The 19489-nt window shown below is 42.0% G+C and overlaps 1 protein-coding gene across 1 annotated transcript in view; it reads right to left on the bottom strand.

Annotated features, from left to right (window-relative positions):
* cacna1db (calcium channel, voltage-dependent, L type, alpha 1D subunit, b) overlaps window positions 1-19489 on the bottom strand; it is a gene marked incomplete at both ends in the record, with an annotated part of 115923 nt that overhangs the window by 39750 nt on the left and 56684 nt on the right. The window contains 15 exons of the mRNA XM_080015348.1: window positions 187-294; window positions 782-869; window positions 983-1089; window positions 3451-3510; window positions 4385-4514; window positions 4695-4836; window positions 5359-5419; window positions 5608-5671; window positions 5827-5941; window positions 6092-6212; window positions 6499-6706; window positions 9370-9595; window positions 9921-10081; window positions 10972-10998; window positions 11807-11891. Of these exons, the coding sequence (XP_079871474.1) occupies window positions 187-294; window positions 782-869; window positions 983-1089; window positions 3451-3510; window positions 4385-4514; window positions 4695-4836; window positions 5359-5419; window positions 5608-5671; window positions 5827-5941; window positions 6092-6212; window positions 6499-6706; window positions 9370-9595; window positions 9921-10081; window positions 10972-10998; window positions 11807-11891 (1703 nt within the window). The remainder of the gene's footprint in view (window positions 1-186; window positions 295-781; window positions 870-982; window positions 1090-3450; window positions 3511-4384; window positions 4515-4694; window positions 4837-5358; window positions 5420-5607; window positions 5672-5826; window positions 5942-6091; window positions 6213-6498; window positions 6707-9369; window positions 9596-9920; window positions 10082-10971; window positions 10999-11806; window positions 11892-19489) is intronic.

Here is a 19489-nt window from a genome sequence, read left to right on the forward strand (position 1 = left end):
ACCTCCATCACTAGTTGAAGACCCATCACTAGCTCTCCATACTCCAAAAACCTCAAAACTTGGCATCGCAATACCACATAATGTTTTATTCTAACATAGATGCAGTTTGGTCTGTACCATAAAGTGGTGACTTACTCCACCCAGCCCCACTTCCTTTCCCACCCTCCTCTCTGTATGTAGCTGTACCTTGAAGAGCTGAACTCCGATGCAGGCAAACATGAACTGCAGCAGCGTGGTGACAATCATGATGTTACCGATGGTCCTGATGGCCACAAACACACACTGGACCACATGCTGCGCCACGGAAACAGGAGACCAGTTAGAAACACACACAGTAACACAAGTACACACATTAGTACACACAGATATATGCACATCAAGGGGGTAAAGAGTCAGATTAAAATGTGAAACCATCACAGATTTGATGCTTTCAGAACAATCCTCCACCAAATCTATGCCCATGTAGATTAACAGTCCAAACTCCAGCTTTACACTCCAGTGACAATATTCCTTTGTTAACTGTCGGATCTCAAAACATGGATTTAAAACTAGAAATCCAACATCAAGAGGTATTAATTCAAATCCTGCCCACAGCCTAAAATAAGCTTTAAACCACTGGATCAAACCAAGCTGTAAACACAAAATAATATAAGTGAAGAAATGTAAACGTTCGGTTTTACATGTTGTATAAACCATATGGAGGACTCTTCCTAAAAAGGTGAAGCCAAATTTTCTGTTTAAATTTTTTGTTTATGATTAAAATGGGTTTTCACATGCTCACCTTGAGTCCCTTGGCCCTGTTGATGGCCCTGAGGGGCCGAAGGACCCTGAGAACTCGTAGAATCTTCACCACAGAGATAGCGGAGGACCTGAAGGAACAGGATCATTCCAGGGGTGTTGAAAACTCCCTTGATGCGCTAAGAGTTTGCAGGGCCAGCACTCTCTAACGATAAAATGAAATGTTCCATCTGAAGGTACGTACTGAATGCCGAAGGAGACCAGAGACACTCCGACAACCAGCAGGTCCAGCAGGTTGAAGTAGTTTCTACAGAATGCCCCTTTATGGAGGAACGCTCCGAAAGCCGTCATCTGAACAGAGGAGAGAAGATCAGCAACGAATACTGAGAAACAGATGAACATATTATATACTGTTTATACACAGTATTGTGCAAAAGTTTTAGGCACTTGGGAAAACGTCCTGTAAAGTAAGGATGCTTTCAAAAATAATTCCATAACTAGTTTGTGTTTATCAATTAACATACAAAGTGTGGTAAACAGAAACAAAACACAATCAAATCAATATTTGGGCTGACCACACTTTGCCTTTAAATCAGCACAAATTCTCCTAGGTACACTTGCACACAGTTTTTTAAGGTTCTCAGCAGGAAGGTTGTTCCAAGCATCTTGGAGAACTTGCCACAGTTCTGCCGTCTATTGCAGGACGCCCTGTTCTTTTTGCTGAAGATAGTTCTTTCTGACTCTAAGACAAATGTTGTGAAAGATCTAAAGTACCTAATAGTTTTGCACTGTACTGCATATACAGTACATATATACTGTATATACAGGCATACACAATGATATATAGACACACACATGCAGACACACAAACAATAATGTATTTTCTACGCATAGTGGGAGAGATTCAAATCAGGCATGAGTAGTGTTTACATGAACACATGAATAAACCATCAATCAAAGTATTTTGATTTGTTTTGTTTATTTTATCATTGTTTACATCTAGAATTCAAAATCATCATGTTAAGAAAAGTAATATAACAATATGTGGTCTGAAACGTTATTGTGGCGGACCAAGGGGCATGGTCAAGCCGCGGCTGCAGACGGCAGCATGGCTCCCTTTCCCGTGGCCAAGCTGCCTTGAGTCGGACCAATCAAGGGAGCTTTCTTAATGTTTGTCTGTCTTGCAGAGGTGATCGGCCTACGGGGCTCGAGAGCTAATGAGGAGACAGATTGGAACGCTGTTCCCCCTGTGCCCAAAATCATTATTCCCTATTATTTATACTTGTGGCCAGCGGGCCTTTTTGTTCAACTTTATAATAAAAATTCTCGGCATGTTGGCGAACCACCACCAGAAAGACTCCCGTCTCCCTTCCTAAACCTCTATACGTGGGCAGAGACTCCCACAGTTATACTTTTTTTGAATTATATTATTCTTCATTATTTATTTCTTTATTACTTCATACTAATTTCCACACAAAATAAGGATATTCTAACATTGGATTATTAATTTAAATGCAAATATTAGGATATATATGAATGTATACAGTATATCATATTTTGTGAGTATCATGATAAATGGTTCGTTTGTTTGATATCAAACAATAATGCACAAACATACATACAGACACACACACACACACACACACACACATTCTCAGACACAACATTGCGTGCAGGCTTACACTCACACACACATACAAACACACACACAAACATGTAAAAAATGTTTGGGTAAGTCATTGGTATTATTCTCTGTCCACTCATTCCATGTGTGTGTCCACACACTTTAAATGAAGCACAGCCTATAATCCCCTGAGGCTTTTAGCCCAAAAAACACTGGATTTGCAGGAATGAGAGACGTTTCCACTCAGAGAGGATTGAATAGAAACTGATTGTCATCTCGGAGAGTTCCAAGTTGGTTTTTGAACAAGCACATTCCAGGGAGAGGAAACTTTTTGGGGGTGGTGGGGGTGAGGTGGGGGGTAGAGGTGCCTGTAGTGTGCAATCAGACGGTGAGGGGTAGGGGGAGTTTAGCATAACCTTAAAAATTATACAGGAGTTGGAAACTCGAAAGACAAAGAGAAATCGAGGAATGTTTCCCTCCAAGGTACAGAAGATTTTGAATTCAGAAAAATTGTAGAGAATAAAAAAAAAAAAATGTTTTCTTCAAAAATCAGGGATTTATATCGGGATTTTACAAAAAAACTGCGTCTGTTGTATTGATACCACAAAGAAATACTGATAAATAAAATAATTTTCCTGCCCATGCACTTCAGATTTCAACAAGATCATCAAAAAATTGTGTGTGTTGGATATGTAGTAAAAAACAAAAATACTGATAAAAAAAGATGTTCCTGGCCATCTAAAAACTTTTAAGGAATATTTGATGAACTCCACACGGAAGAATAGGGGGCTCCACAACAACCAGACAAGCTGCCATTTTGACAAAAAAAAAAAGAAAAAGATGACGACAGCGACGACAAAAAAACAACGGGAAGGAGAGGACGTGCGCGGCAGCAAGCTCGGAGGTGATGGCTCGTTGCCGTGGCAACACTTTGCGGCTCTTGACGCTGTTGTTTACCTTGATGAGGATCTCAAACGTAAACATACTAGTGAAGACATAGTCTGCATAGTTTAGGATCTGAGGAGGAATCAGAGTGACAGACACGCAGGGTTACCATGGTTATCACACGGCACGGCGCACCCATTTACCTTCAACAGGATCTCAACAGTAAAGATTGCGGTGAAAGCATAGTCAAAATAACCAAGAATCTGCAAGAGGAGGCACAGGGTCAGGATTCGGCCGAAACATCCTCTACACGCAGGGCATCTGCAGGCTCCAGCAAAGTTTTTGTGTTTTTATTCCAGATTTAGACGATTGTAAGACCAATTTGGTGTTGGAAAAATAAACGTAACAAGCCCCTATCTGTTGAATATTTACTTAAATGAAATTATATTTTATGTTCATGCAAAGAAAATAAACCATTGCTCAGTGTTAGTTCTGGACTTAAAATGCAGTCAAACTTTGTAGAAGTTTTGACTTTTTTTCCCCATGTCTTTCACGTATTATCCATTATTGCATAAATCCAAATGTAAAGCTTTGGAAGGACAGAAATTTCTGAATTTCAGATATTTTAATACAATTAACTTGATAAACTTTTAGAAACTCTTAGCGACATTTTTGATCAGTTAATAACCTGCAGATACCCTGAAGTAAAATGAGAGAGAGAGAAATTAGTTACAATCATTATCATACATTAAATATCTAACATTGATGATAATTTTTAGCAATTATAAAAGGACAATTAAATAAAACTGTATTTTACAGATTATGATGTATTTCGTTGAGCGATGCGCTACATAATTTATCCCTCCAATAAACGTAGAAACAAGTTAAGAAAAGAGCTTTAAATGTATCCAAAGAATCAACATTATGAAATTCATTACGAACAAAAGATTATCATACAATACCTGAAATCTGAAAATAAACAATTATAAAGACAAAAAACAAGCGAGCAAGCTGTTAATTAACATGCAGATCATATGTCAGTATGGCACTTATGACATTTGTTTGTTATACAGAGAGCGATATTTTCCAGATTTTCTAAAACCAAATCTACACTTTGTGAAAGCACAGCGTACGTACAATGTTGCGAGCGGAGAAGTTACGGATTGGGTCCTCGGCGGCCAGAGAGACGGAGCTGAGCATGATGAAGACCAGGATGAGGTTGGTGAAGATCTGGTGGTTGATCAGCTTGTAGCAGAAGACACGAAACCTGGAGACGAGAGGGAAAGGATGACGGCAGAATTAGTATGCCGTTCGCTGGACGTACTGGTTTGTGTGTGTGTGCGTGTGTGTGTGCGTGTGTGCGTGTGTGGGTGTGTGCATGTGTGTGTGTGCGCGCGTGTGTGTGTGTGCGTGCGTATGTGTGTGTGTGTGCGTGCGTGCGGCTCACGGGTTGGTGCTGCTGAAGATAAAGAAGGCGCTGCCCTCGGGGATGGGAGGCGTTTTCTCCTTGATGCTGAGCTCAGAGAGCCTCTGGGGGCGTGGCCCTACAGGGACCTCAGGAAGCTCGTCCTCCTCCTCTTCCTCACACACTGCGAAGCACAGTGACCACAGGATTCATGTTACAGGTACTCCTCACTTAATGACCTACCTGTGTAACGACCGTTCTGACTTACGACCAGCTCTCTGACCAGTCAGTATTGATGTAATACCGCTGTGTGCGCGCTGCGTGCGCGGCGTCTCAGCGTCAAGCATCTCATCGCACATCACCCTTTATACACTATGTACACCATATATACTATATACACTATATATACTATATACACTGTATACATCTAATCTCATCACCGTTCCCGCAGTCCGTCAGTATTAACTAAACTAGCGTTTGCAATGGCCACGCCCCCTTACCGTGAAATAACACTTATCGACCAATTCACTTAACGACCTGGTCCTAGGAACAGAACTCGGTTGTTAAGTGAGGAGTACCTGGATACGGTTATATGGATCTTACGTGATATGTTATATGTTATAAAGGGTTCGATGCAGTTCCTCAATTCTGGAACTACACAACTTCAGAAAATACAGATACTTATTAACAGAGTTTGTGGTTGTACCTGGAGAGTCCATAGTGGGATATGGCTCCTTGTCTTTCCCCAGTCTGAACTCTACTGGCACCTACAGGCAGACACAAGATTTACGCAAACACAAAGTATGTTTACTTGGTTTACAGGCTACTTCCAGTATTTAATTTTAAGTATATGAGGTCAATCTATGCCACTGTGTATAGACAATAACAAGCATACGGTTACATATAAATGTAAATCTTCAACGAGACAAGCACTTCATGCAGCCCAGCTTTTTACCTTGGTCTCTCCATCGTTACTCTCTGCTTTCTCATCTCCCTTCTTTCCCTCAGTGCTTATGCTTCTGGAGGACAATTTAGCAGAATGTTTTGTTGTTGTAGTTTTACTTTCAAAGGGACAAACACAAAGTATTTTTTCCATGTACAGTACTTGAACAGTTTGACAAATTGAAACCGCCCAAAATGGAAATGATTCAATCTGTCTTCTAGGATGCTGTACCTGGTGCTATTTTTCCTCTTCTTGGCCTCCTCTTCCTCCTTCTGAGCCGTGTTGAGGCTCTCAGCGTCAGCCAAGTTGTCCACAGCGATAGCCAAGAACACGTTCAGGAGGATGTCTGGTCATGTGGCTTAAGGATAGAAACACTGGAAATTTAACTGTGAAACACTTATCCACAACCTGTAAAACCCTGAACTGGGCCTCTGCATTCCTGTGTGTAATATCAGTTTTATTTGTCTATGTGTGTGACTGTGTGGAAAAAAGATACAGTTTCCGCAGATGAACAGGATGATGAAGTAGATGCAGACGACCATCCCAGAGGAGGCGGGGCCTCCGTACGCCATGATGCCGTCGTACATCACTGTGTTCCAGTCCTCACCGGTCAGGATCTGACATAACACCCAACAAAACAACCCAAAAAACAGTTACAAACAGTGCACTTTAGGAGGTTTTTATTTGAGGGTTTTATGGACTCTCATCATCTATTTAGGCTGCATCCACACGAACGTAAGAGACACAAACAGGATGTTTGTAATATGTTTGTAATAACCAGTAAACAGTCATAACCAGTTCAGACCCAAAAACTCAACCAAACTTAAATGACCTCAACCCAGCTCAGCTCAACCCCAACCAAACCAAACAAAACCCGGGTGAACCAAGCCAGGACCCCCTCACCTGGAACACGGTGAGCAGGGCCTGAGGGAAGTTATCAAAGGTGCTCCTCTTGGTCACTGTCTCATCAAAGTTGAACTTGCCCCCAAAGAGCTGCATGCCGAGTAAGGAGAAGATGATGATGAAGAGAAAGAGCAGCAGCAGAAGGGAGGCGATGGACTTCATGGAGTTCAGCAGTGACGCCACCAAGTTGCTGAGAGATGCCCAGTGACTGGAGGGGAAACCAAGTCACACAATGAACCAAACACAAAGAAACTCACAAACACAGAGAAGCTCCCACACCAAACATTGTAATTCTCATTAGGAGAATTATTTTGGTGACTAAGTATGATTTTGCATATCATCTGTATTTAACTCATCCACACTTTTTCTGGGTAGCCGTGCTGTTCTGACACTTTTTGTGTCCTCTGAGTTTTTTTTATCTTTGGCACCACCTTGGGGCAGATAGGGTTTTCTGATTGGTTAGAGAGTGTAGGGTGTTAACAGCTGGACAAGGTCCAGCAGGAAGTAGTACACAAAGAAGAGCACTAGACAGCAAACATGGCTGTACGCACATCATCGGAGCTTGTGGCAAGCAAGAATTGCTGTTCATGGTGGTTAAAGCGCCAAAAGCACCGGAAGGGAGGTGGTCTGTCGGCCCCTTTCGTGCAGAGACAGAAGAGGGGGGTTGAAGTTATTTCCTGCTCAGCAATTAGTTAGAGGACCATTTACTGAACTATGGAATGGAGTGAAATGTGTAATTGTTCTCCCCCAACACAAGACTCTCTACAGTAAAAAGAAAATGCACATAAATGCCAATAAAAACGTTACCTTTTATTTGTAAGATGAACTTTACAACGACCCTGTTAGTTGTTTGCGTACACTATTTTGTCTCTGCGTCAAAAAGTAATTGGTAGACTTTGCGTTTCACATCCTACTTGTGCTATGGATCAATGTTGTCCAACATATCAGAAATAAAACAGCAAAACGCTGATCTCCCATCGCTTTCAATGTATGTCCAGGGAGCGCCCCTCGCGCTCCTCACGGCAAGTCATAAAATCAGCCTCAGAGACGTATTTTTGTGACGTATCTTGTGTTTGCGTGCCGCCTTGCGCCCTAGTGCTTCAGGCAGGTATAAACAAGGCTTTGAAAGACAGCAAAACAGGGAGTGATTCCTTTGAGTTTTATGCCTTGGAAAGCCTTCAGTTGTAAGTTGCGTTACCTTTCTAATGCACCTCCAGTTCTCGAGCCAGTGCCTTGCTCAAGGACAATGGCAAGAGTGTGTACTTTACTCTCCTAGTGTGGGAGGAACCCCAGTTCAAGGCCAGACCTCAAATGCTGTGCAACAGTGCAAACTACTGATCCATCATGCCTCATTAATATACACTCATCAGCCACGACATTTAAACCACCACTATAACCACTTATATTGTGTAGGTCCCCCTTGTGCTGCTAAAACAGCTTTGACCGGTCGAGGTATGGACTCCACAAGACCTCTGAAGGTGTCCTGTGGTATCTGGCACCAAGACATTAGCAGCAGATCCTTCAAAGGTGAGGTACACTTAAAAAGACGCGAGAACAAAAGACGTTAGAACCCCTGGAGCACATGTCCCAGAACACCATCAGCAGGATACTCAATAAGAACTCAATAAGAACTCTGCGGTGAAAGAAGCACGAACAGAACAGCGAGAGGAAGTGGCAGTGGTTTTGCTTTACATGAAGATGAAAAAAGGAAAAAGAATAAATTGTGAAATGTGTGATCGGGGCTTTTATTTACCAGATGTCCCTCTCTCCATTACGCAATCCACCGTCCTGATCCAAAGGTGGAACGTCCTTTGGTTTAAAATGTTTTTATCATACAAGTAGAAACTAAAGAAAACAATAGCTCTAAAATAAAAACACAGTAAAAGCGGAACACTGGAACCGCACGGAATGCACGGTGCGCAGGGTGTGAGTGGAGCGCAGCGCAGTGATGGAGGAGAAAGAAAAGACACACACACTGACTGAGATTGAGCCTTGTTTACCGTTTTTTATTTGACTACCGGTTTATATTTGAGGAGATACGGTATACTGTATATCAAACATGCCCCGAATGTTGAGGCTCCGGGAAAAAAACAAGCTTTTTTTCACCCGGACGCTACGGCATTTGGACCGATCGCAATAAGGGGAGCTCTCAGAACGAGAGAAAGACGAACGACAAAGTTCTCCACAACGCAAGAACCCAGATCACTGTGTCAGTTTGTTCTTCTCCCTTCTCTGAAGACGTCTCTTCGGTCAAAAACTTCTACTTCTGTGTACCTCCACCTTAAGTCCACATCCCACAGATGTTCGATCGGCTAGACTTGCCCCTGACCCTGTCGCGGGTTCACCGGCTGTCCTTCTACCATGATCACTTTTGATAGGTGTGGTGGATGCCCGTTGGTTGGGCTAACAAGCATCAGCTTTAAAAACCCGTCCACACACTCAGTCAGGATGAGTGTCATGACATGTTCCACCTGCTCCTGGCTAATTCCACCTAGCCGCATCTCTACAATAAGCTGGTGTTAGCAACGCCCTGTCTCTGTGCCGGAGGTCCCTGAAGACGTCACTTGGGTGTTGTGTGTGGGGGCAAAACTGCCACAGTGGCGCCCAATGTGGGGCTCCCGCACAGGGAAGGGACACAGAAGGGCCGTCCGAAGACGCCCTGGAGCAACCAGCGGTCTAACGGGCGGCCCCAGCACCAACCCTCTTCCGACTGGCAGCATATAACATATCCCACCCCTTGACAGGTGCCACTGGAAGAAGATGAGCGATTATATTCACTTTACCTGTCAGTGGTTTACATGTTGTGGCTGATCGTTGCGTGTATATACACTCAAAACTAAACACCTCCCCATCCTCAGTCCAGTGACTCACCGCGTGACCTTGAAGATCCGGAGGAGGCGGACGCAGCGGAAGACAGAGATGCCGAGCGGCGACATGATGGCCAGCTCGACCAGGATGGTCTCCACGATGCCGCCACACACCACGAAGCAGTCGAAGCGGTTGAACAGGGACACAAAATATGCCTGAAGACCCAGACTGTACATCTTAACCAGCATCTCCAGCGTGAACAACGCCAGGAGGACCTTGTTGGCCACATCTGGAGAGGAGGAGAGGGGGGTAGAGCAGAGAGAAGGACAGGAGGTCAGCGCAGGAGGAGAGGAGAGGGAGGAGCAGATGACAGAGGAGAGGAGATAGAAGGAGGAGGGGAGAAGAAGAGGACAGGAGGAGACAAGAGGTGATAGGAGGGGAGAGTAGGAGAGAGGAGAGGGTAAAAGAAGAGGCCGGATGAGGAGGAAAGGAGAGAAGATAAGAGTAGGAGACAAGAAAAAGTCAATACGAGAGAAGAGAATTGATTGAACTGGTCACATTATATAAATCAGAATGTTCTGGTGGAGGACCAGAGGACCAGGGGGTGCAGGTACCCTGCACTTCGGTCAGCCAGTCAGGTTGGTTGTAGTGCTCGGAGGAGATGGTAAGCGTGTTGAGGAACACCAGGATGATCACTAGCCAGTAGAACGTCACCGACTTCACCGCCGCTCTGCACTTCCTGCGGCAGAACCGGTTCCACCGGCGCCACTGGCGACTGATGGAGAGATGGAGGGATGGGGGAGAAAGAAAGACAGTAAAGTCAGTAAAATTCTGACCTTGAAGTTCTAAAGTAGGACAAGTGGTCAGTCCGCTTATATTGAGCTGAAAAATAAATCCTACACTGCATATCCAGAAAATATGATAAACAGTAAATTATATTTTTAATTTCTTTTGCGTTTAAGTCCCAGGCCTGAAATTGTTTGGACAAGATCATTTAGCCGGTTTGGGGTAAACATAGCTTTTGAAAAATAGCTGATTCTAGGGGCTCCTTTCAGTGAAATAAGTCTCTTTTAAAAGAACACAGTACTGTAGATTTTGGATGATTTTCAATCCAAGAGATCCTTGGTTTCATTTTAAGAACACACCGTTTCTAGGACTCTTTTTTTAATCCTTTGTGTCAATGTTTTCATATATTTGGTAAATAGCCTTGTAATAAACGGGATAATGTACAGCTGGATGGTCATTATTTCAAAATAACAGCTTTCATCACCCTTTACCGGGGTTATTTTCTGATCATGACGGCTGGCTGTTAATTATTCCTCACCCATTCTTAAAATTCTTATCTTGCATATGAATAACTTGTGGGTACATGATAATTAGTTTAATTAGTTTTGTCACAAATCTCTGATTATGAGAATGTTATTACATCAAACAAGAGACACGGACGGATAATAGGACAAGCTTGGAATGGCTCTGGATGAGACGAAGGTAAACTGCACATTGAGGGGTAACGATGAATGAAAAGATAGATCTGATAAGGATTGGTTGATCGACACAGGAATACAGGCTTTAGACACAATCGGTCATGCAGGACGGACGTGATTGAGATGAATTTGAGGGACGCGTGGACCACGTGGTGTTTGGAGGTCCCACGCAGGTACTGACCTGAACTTGGACTTAGTAATTTTTTGACTGGGGGAGAATGGAAAGCACGGCCGTTAGAGCAGGACTTAAATAAGTACACAAGCTTATTACAACCATATCCTACTGTGAGCACAGAAAATAGAAGAGGAGCAAGGGAGGATGAGAGAGAGATAGAGATATTGGGGGTTGCGTGGTAGCAATTTAGGAAGCAAGTAAAAGAATGAGAGAAAGAGTCAGAAGGTGATAATAAAGAAAATGTTACATTTGGAAAAATAATTATAAATTCCACAGGGAATTTTCTACAATTCTGCAATGTTCTGAAAACATTACAAAATCTTGTTAAAGATGAATTAAGAGTATTTTTTATGGAAAAAAATCAACAGAGCCAACAGAGAAACTATTGTTTATAAAATTGATGTACAAAATTAAGTGCTTTTAAAAATATAGCTTATAAGTTGAAAAATAGACTCAACTGATTAGAGCAAATTGCTGTGACAGCACAATTACACTTTTCTGCTTGATTCTGCATGATACACAAATCTATACAAATTTACAATGAAAAACTCCACAATTGCAGATGTCTGAGGGGCCTCATAAATCATCAGGATCATTATTATAATGAAAACAAATTGAACAAGGCAGTAAGTTGTGTGTGTGTTTGTGTGTGTGTGTGTGTGTGTGTGTGTGTGTGTGTGTGTGTGCGTATAGTTCAATGGTGTAGTTAGACCTTAAAGGTAAGAATTGTTTCTACTTAAGTTTTCTACAACAAACAAACAAAAAAAAGATCTTTAGTTGATCACAGATCACAGGTTAGATCCTCCTCACTTCCTCTGTGCTGTGAAAAGATCAGACCCACCAGAGCGGTCCACAGCAGCGGGACTTGTCCTCCTCCGCGTGGTTCTCTGTGTTCACCGATTCCGTCTCACTAGTGGGCATGCTCGCTGTGACACCACACACACACAACCACACGGGCACACACAACACACATATACACACACACACAGTGAGTTTCAAGGTTGTTTGCTTATTAAGGTAAAGGTAGATGGTAAACAGTGTTAGAGAAAAGTTAACTTCACAGGAATTGGTTTCGATTTGATTCTGTATTATATTTGATGAGTAAATGCCAGATGTTTTGGAAGCAAATTCAATTCAATTCAATAAATCAAACAGAACATCGGCAAAAAGTTAAAAAATATCTGCATCGCTGAAGTGTTTTTGAAAACGGACCCAAGATAAGTTGACAAAAATCACTTTTTTTCATTTAATTCCTGTGAAGTTATTGTTGTCGAGAGTTATTTCAAATTTGCAATTATCTGTAACGTTTTGATTCAAAGGAGTTTAAGCCACAGCGAAGTTCTTGAGGTTGAGGCTGCATGTAAATGCCAACCCGGTGTCACGCTTTTTCGAGTTCATAGTCAATAAAATTAATCGATTGAATTGGGTGCTGGAGCACGATTGTCCGACTTTTTTAGAATGGGGAGATTTTTTTGTGCTGCATAAAATATACACTAAACTAACCTGACGAAAGTACACCCCCGCCGGGAGGTGTGTGTGTGTGACTGTGTGTGTGTGTGTGTGGGTGTGTGTGTGTGTGTGCGCGCTCACGTAACCCCCAACCCTGTGTGTGTGTGTGTGTGCGCGTAACCCCTAACCCTGTGCGTGTGTGTGTATGTGTGTGTGTGTGTGCGCTCACGTAACCCCCAACCCTGTGCGTGTGTGTGTGTGTGTGCGCACGCGTAACCCCTAACCCTGTGTGTGTGTGTGTGTGTGTGTGTGTGTGTGACCCCTAACCCTAACCCTAACCCAAAGACAAATTATTTAATACATTGCGTAATATTTACGCAATTACTTATAAACGTTTGAATCCCTAACCATAGCCAACTACAAAAACAATTCTGTGCCATTTTGTTCTGCATCTTGATGCAATTGTCTCATGTGTAAGGCAATTGCAAATTAATCCCAAATAATTAACCCCTAGCAACACAACCCTCATGGGCAGGTGTTATTTGGGGTTAATTTGGTCGGGGAATAAACCTTTCATATGTAAGGTTTATTATATATGTAATTTGCAAAGCCCTGAATTATATGTAAGGCCACTTTAAGTGGTCTCCCTGTATTGACACTACCACTCCTCTAAAAGTACATCTCCAGAGCTGTTCAAAACAGTTGAGCTTATTTTCGAAGCTCTTTTAATTACTTAGATATAGGGCTTCAAATGTGACCACTGGTCAGGGTTCAAAGGTCAATATCTCAGTTTAGGGTCCACTGAAATCTCTTAAACTTACATACGTTAACCTACGAGATGTTTTGTTGCCCCCCCACGGTGGCGTACTTTCATCAGGTCTATTTTAGTTTAATGTGCGTATCTGTGCCCCCCCTCCCTCCCCATGCCCCCCTTCTCAAGTCAAATGCCATCTCCCCGTTCAGATGAATTGGTTTAAATTGCATTACGTGAAGCCTGAAAAAAAAGTCAGACAATCGTGCTCCAGGCCACGATTCAATGGGTCAATTTTATTGACTATGAGCATGAAAACGCAAGATACTGGGTAAGTAATTACAGTGGAGCTGTAAATGATGCTGTTTATGTCTAAATCAAATACCAGTGAACACAAATTAGGAAACCCGAGTCAAACTGTTTCACGCAACAGACTTGGAGCAAGTTTTAGATCCTATCTTATCTTCGGTGCATTCACAGGTTCCATTTGACTCAGGGGCACATGCCGATGCTCATATAACATTATACATGCATGAGATACATGCATGAAATGTTTTGTGGTTCTGAGTATCCAACAGCACATTGCAGACATAACAAACTGACATACAATGATGATGATGATGATGATGATGAGGATGATGAGGATGATGAGGATGATGAGGATGATTATGTGGATGAGTGATGAGGGATCTTCACAGACTTTGTTGTCACTTGTCTCATGTTGTGAATTGTGCATACACTTATTTTGTGTCATGTTTCTCTCTTGCTCGGTCTCCATTTGTGTTTTTGTTCCATCTGCCTGATTGGTACACACATTCTGGGAAGAGGTAAGTAGAGTAGATGTAGAGTAGAGGTAGAGTAGAGGTAGAGGTAGAGTAGAGGTAGAACAGACTTGAGGGAGACTAGGGATAGAATAGATGGACGTAGAGGCAGAGTGGGGGTAGAGTAGAGGAAGAGTAGAAGAATAGTAGAAGGGGTAGAGTAGAGGAAGAAAAGCGAAATAGAGTAGAGTAGAGTAGATGGAGAGGTAGAGAAGATGTAGAGGAAGAGTAGAGTAGATGTAGAGGTGGAGTAGTGAAGGGTAGAGGTAGTAGAGGAAGAGTAGAGTAGATGTAGTGTAGATCCAAAGTAGAGGTAGAGTATATATAGAGTAGAAAAAGATTAGAGCTTGAGTAGGGGAAGAGTATTGGAAGAGTAGATGTAGAGGTCAAGTAGATGTAGAGTAGAGGTAGAGTAGATGAAGAATAGAGGAAGAGTAGAAGAAGAGTAGAGGAAGAGTGGAGGTTGACTAGATGTTATGTAGAGAGCAGATCTAGAATACATGTAGAGTAGATGTAGAGTAGATGTAGAGTAGATGTAGAGTTGATGTAGAGTAGAGGTAGAGTAGAGGAAGAGAAGAGTGGAAGTAGAGTCATGGTAAAGTAGATGGAGCATAGATGTAGAATAGAGGTAGAGTAGAGGAAGAGTAGAATAGATGTAGAGTAGAGGTAGAGTAAATGTAGAATAGATGTGGCATAGATGTAGAATACAGGCAGAGTAGAGGAAAATAGATGTAGAGTAGATGCAGCGTAGATGTAGAATACAGGTAGAGTAGTGGAAGAGTAGAATAGATGTAGAGTAGAGGTAAAGCAGATGTAGAGTAGAGGTAAAGTAGATGAAGAGTAGAGGTGGAGTAGATGTAGAGCAGATGTAGAGTAGAGGTAGAGTAGAGGAAGAGAAGAATAGATGTATAGTAGATGTAGAGTAAATGCAGCATGGATATAAAGTAGATGTAGAGTTGATGTAGAGTACAGGTAGAGTAGAGGAAGAGAAGAGCAGAAGTAGAGTCACGGTAAAGTAGATGGAGCATAGAGGTAGAGTAGAGGAAGAGTAGAATAGATGTAGAGTAGAGGAAGAGTAGCTGTAGAGTAGGGGTAGTAAGGAACAGTAGAATAGATGTAGAGTAGAGGTAGAGTAGATGTAGAGTAGAGGTAGAGTAGAGGAAGAGTAGAGTAGAATAGATGTAGAGTAGAGGAAAAGTAGATGTAGAGTGGATGTAGAGTAGAGGTAGAGTAAAGCGAAGTAATGTAGAGGCAGAGTGGAGGTAGAATCGAAGAAGAGCAGAATAATAGTAGAGGCAGAGTAGTGAAGAGGAATAGTAGAGTATATGGAGAGGTAGAGTAGATGTAGAGGAAGGGTAGAGTGGATATAGAGTAGAGGGAGAGTAGGGGAAGCATAGAGTAATAGTAGAGTAGATGTAGAGATGGAGTAGCGAAAGCTGGTCAGTAGAGGAAGAGTAGAGTAGATGTGGAGTAAAGGAAGAGTAGAGTAGATGTAGAGTAGATGTCGAGTAGATGTAGCATAGATGTAGAAAAATAGGTAGAGTAGAGGAAAATAGATGTAGAGCAGAGGTAGAGTGGAGGAAGAGTAGAGTAGAGTTGGACTAGATGTAGAGTAGATGTAGAGTAGAGGTAGAGTAGATGTAGAGTAGAGGTGGAGTATAGGAAGTGTAGAACAGATGTAGGTTAGAGGTAGAGTAAAGATAGAGTAGAGGAAGAGTAGAGGTAGAGTAGATGTAGAGTAGATGTAGAGTAGAGGTAGAGTAGATGAAGAAAAGAGGAAGAGTGGAGGTTGATTAGATGTTATGTAGAGAGCAGATCTAGAATACATGTAGAGTAGATGTAGAGTAGATGTAGAGTTGATGTAGAGTAGAGGTAGAGCAGAGGAAGAGAAGAGTGGAAGTAGAGTCATGGTAAAGTAGATGGAGCATAGATGTAGAATAGAGGTAGAGTAGAGGAAGAGTAGAATAGATGTAGAGTAGAGGAAGAGTAGCTGTAGAGTAGGGGTAGTAAAGGAAGAGTAGAATAGATGTAGAGTAGAGGTAAAGCAGATGTAGAGTAGAGGTAAAGTAGATGAAGAGTAGAGGTGGAGTAGATGTAGACTACTCTACATCTACTACATCTACCCCACCTCTACTCTACATCTGCTTTACCTCTACTCTACATCTATTCATCTACTTTAGAGTAGGGTAGAGTAGAGGAAGAGTAGAACAGACGTATAGTAGATGTAGAGTAAATGCAGTATAGATATAAAGTTGATGTAGAGTAGAGGTACAGTAGAGGTAGAGTAGAGGAAGAGAAGAGCAGAAGTAGAGTCACGGTAAAGTAGATGGAGCATAGATGTAGAATAGAGGTAGAGTAGAGGAAGAGTAGAATAGATGTAGAGGAAGGGTAGAGTGGATATAGAGTAGAGGGAGAGTAGGGGAAGCATAGAGTAATAGTAGAGTAGATGTAGAGATGGAGTAGCGAAAGGTAGAGTCAGTAGAGGAAGAGTAGAGTAGATGTGGAGTAAAAGAAGAGTAGAGTAGATGTAGAGTAGATGTAGCATAGATGTAGAGTTGATGTAGAGAAGAGCTAGAGTAGATGTAGAGTAGATGTAGCATAGATGTAGAATATAGGTAGAGTAGAGGAAAATAGATGTAGAGCAGAGGTAGAGGCGATGTGGAGTAGAGGTAAAGTAGAGGTGGACTAGATGTAGAGTAGAGGTAGAGTGGAGGAAGCGTAGAGTAGAGTTGGACTAGATGTAGAGTAGATGTAGAGTAGAGGTAGAGTAGATGTAGAGTAGAGGTGGAGTAGCGGAAGTGTAGAACAGATGTAGGTTAGAGGTAGAGTAGAGGAAGAGTAGAGGAAGAGTAGATGTAGAGTAGATGTAGAGTAGAGGTAGAGTAGATGAAGAATAGAGGAAGAGTGGAGGTTGACTAGATGTTATGTAGAGAGCAGATCTAGAATACATGTAGAGTAGATGTAGAGTAGATGTAGAGTAGATGTAGAGTAGATGTAAAGTTGATGTAGAGTAGAGGTAGAGCAGAGGAAGAGACGAGTGGAAGTAGAGTCATGGTAAAGTAGATGGAGCATAGATGTAGAATAGAGGTAGAGTAGAGGAAGAGTAGAATAGATGTAGAGTAGAGGAAGAGTAGCTGTAGAGTAGGGGTAGTAAAGGAAAAGTAGAATAGATGTAGAGTAGAGGTAGAGTAGATGTAGACTACATGTGGCATAGATGTAGAATACAGGCAGAGTAGAGGAAAATAGATGTAGAGTAGAGGTAGAGTAGATGCAGCGTAGATGTAGAATACAGGTAGAGTAGTGGAAGAGTAGAATAGATATAGAGTAGAGGTAAAGCAGATGTAGAGTAGAGGTAAAGTAGATGAAGAGTAGAGGTGGAGTAGATGTAGACTACTCTACATCTACTCCACCTCTACTCTTCATCTACTTTAGAGTAGGGTAGAGTAGAGGAAGAGTAGAATAGATGTATAGTAGATGTAGAGTAAATGCAGCATAGATATAAAGTAGATGTAGAGTTGATGTAGAGTAGAGGTAGAGTAGAGGAAGAGAAGAGCAGAAGTAGAGTCACGGTAAAGTAGATGGAGCATAGATGTAGAATAGAGGTAGAGTAGAGGAAGAGTAGAATAGATGTAGAGTAGAGGAAGAGTAGATGTAGAGTAGAGGTAGAGTAGAGGAAGAGTAGAGGTAGAGTAGATGTAGAGTAGATGTAGAGTAGAGGTAGAGTAGATGTAGCGTAGATGTAGAATAAAGGTAGAGTAGAGGAAGAGTAGAATAGATGAGGCAGATAGATAGATAGATAGAGGCAGAGTAGTGAAGAGGAATAGTAGAGTATATGGAGAGGTAGAGTAGATGTAGAGGAAGGGTAGAGTGGATATAGGGTAGAGGGAGAGTAAGGGAAGCATAGAGTAATAGTAGAGTAGATGTAGAGATGGAGTAGAGAAAGGTAGAGTCAGTAGAGGAAGAGTAGAGTAGATGTGGAGTAAAGGAAGAGTAGAAGAAGAGTAGAGTAGATGTAGAGTAGATGTCGAGTAGATGTCGAGTAGATGTAGCATAGATGTAGAGTTGATGTAGAGAAGAGCTAGAGTAGATGTAGAGTAGATGTAGCATAGATGTAGAATATAGGTAGAGTAGAGGAAAATAGATATAGAGCAGAGGTAGAGGCGATGTAGAGTAGAGGTAGAGTAGAGGTGGACTAGATGTAGAGTAGAGGTAGAGTGGAGGAAGAGTAGAGTAGAGTTGGACTAGATGTAGAGTAGATGTAGAGTAGATGTAGAGTAGAGGTGGAGTAGAGGAAGTGTAGAACAGATGTAGGTTAGAGGTAGAGTAGAGGTAGAGTAGAGGTAGAGTAGAGGAAGAGTAGAGGTAGAGTAGATCTAGAGTAGATGTAGAGTAGAGGTAGAGTAGATGTAGTGTAGATGTAGAATAAAGGTAGAGTAGAGGAAGAGTAGAATAGATGTAGAGTAGAGGAAAAGTAGATGTAGAGTGGATATAGGGTAGAGGGAGAGTAAGGGAAGCATAGAGTAATAGTAGAGTAGATGTAGAGATGGAGTAGAGAAAGGTAGAGTCAGTAGAGGAAGAGTAGAGTAGATGTGGAGTAAAGGAAGAGTAGAAGAAGAGTAGAGTAGATGTAGAGTAGATGTCGAGTAGATGTCGAGTAGATGTAGCATAGATGTAGAGTTGATGTAGAGAAGAGCTAGAGTAGATGTAGAGTAGATGTAGCATAGATGTAGAATATAGGTAGAGTAGAGGAAAATAGATATAGAGCAGAGGTAGAGGCGATGTAGAGTAGAGGTAGAGTAGAGGTGGACTAGATGTAGAGTAGAGGTAGAGTGGAGGAAGAGTAGAGTAGAGTTGGACTAGATGTAGAGTAGATGTAGAGTAGATGTAGAGTAGAGGTGGAGTAGAGGAAGTGTAGAACAGATGTAGGTTAGAGGTAGAGTAGAGGTAGAGTAGAGGTAGAGTAGAGGAAGAGTAGAGGTAGAGTAGATCTAGAGTAGATGTAGAGTAGAGGTAGAGTAGATGTAGTGTAGATGTAGAATAAAGGTAGAGTAGAGGAAGAGTAGAATAGATGTAGAGTAGAGGAAAAGTAGATGTAGAGTGGATGTAGAGTAGAGGTAGAGTAAAGCGAAGTAATGAAGAGGCAGAGTGGAGGTAGAATCGAGGAAGAGCAGAATAATAGTAGAGGCAGAGTAGTGAAGAGGAATAGTAGAGTATATGGAGAGGTAGAGTAGATGTAGAGGAAGGGTAGAGTGGATATAGAGTAGAGGGAGAGTAGGGGAAGCATAGAGTAATAGTAGAGTAGATGTAGAGATGGAGTAGCGAAAGGTAGAGTCAGTAGAGGAAGAGTAGAGTAGATGTGGAGTAAAGGAAGAGTAGAAGAAGAGTAGAGTAGATGTAGAGTAGATGTCGAGTAGATGTAGCATAGATGTAGAGTTGATGTAGAGAAGAGCTAGAGTAGATGTAGAGTAGATGTAGCATAGATGTAGAATATAGGTAGAGTAGA

Source organism: Zeus faber (assembly GCF_960531495.2).
Source record: "Zeus faber genome assembly, chromosome: 15".
Taxonomy (NCBI): Eukaryota; Metazoa; Chordata; class Actinopteri; order Zeiformes; family Zeidae; genus Zeus; species Zeus faber.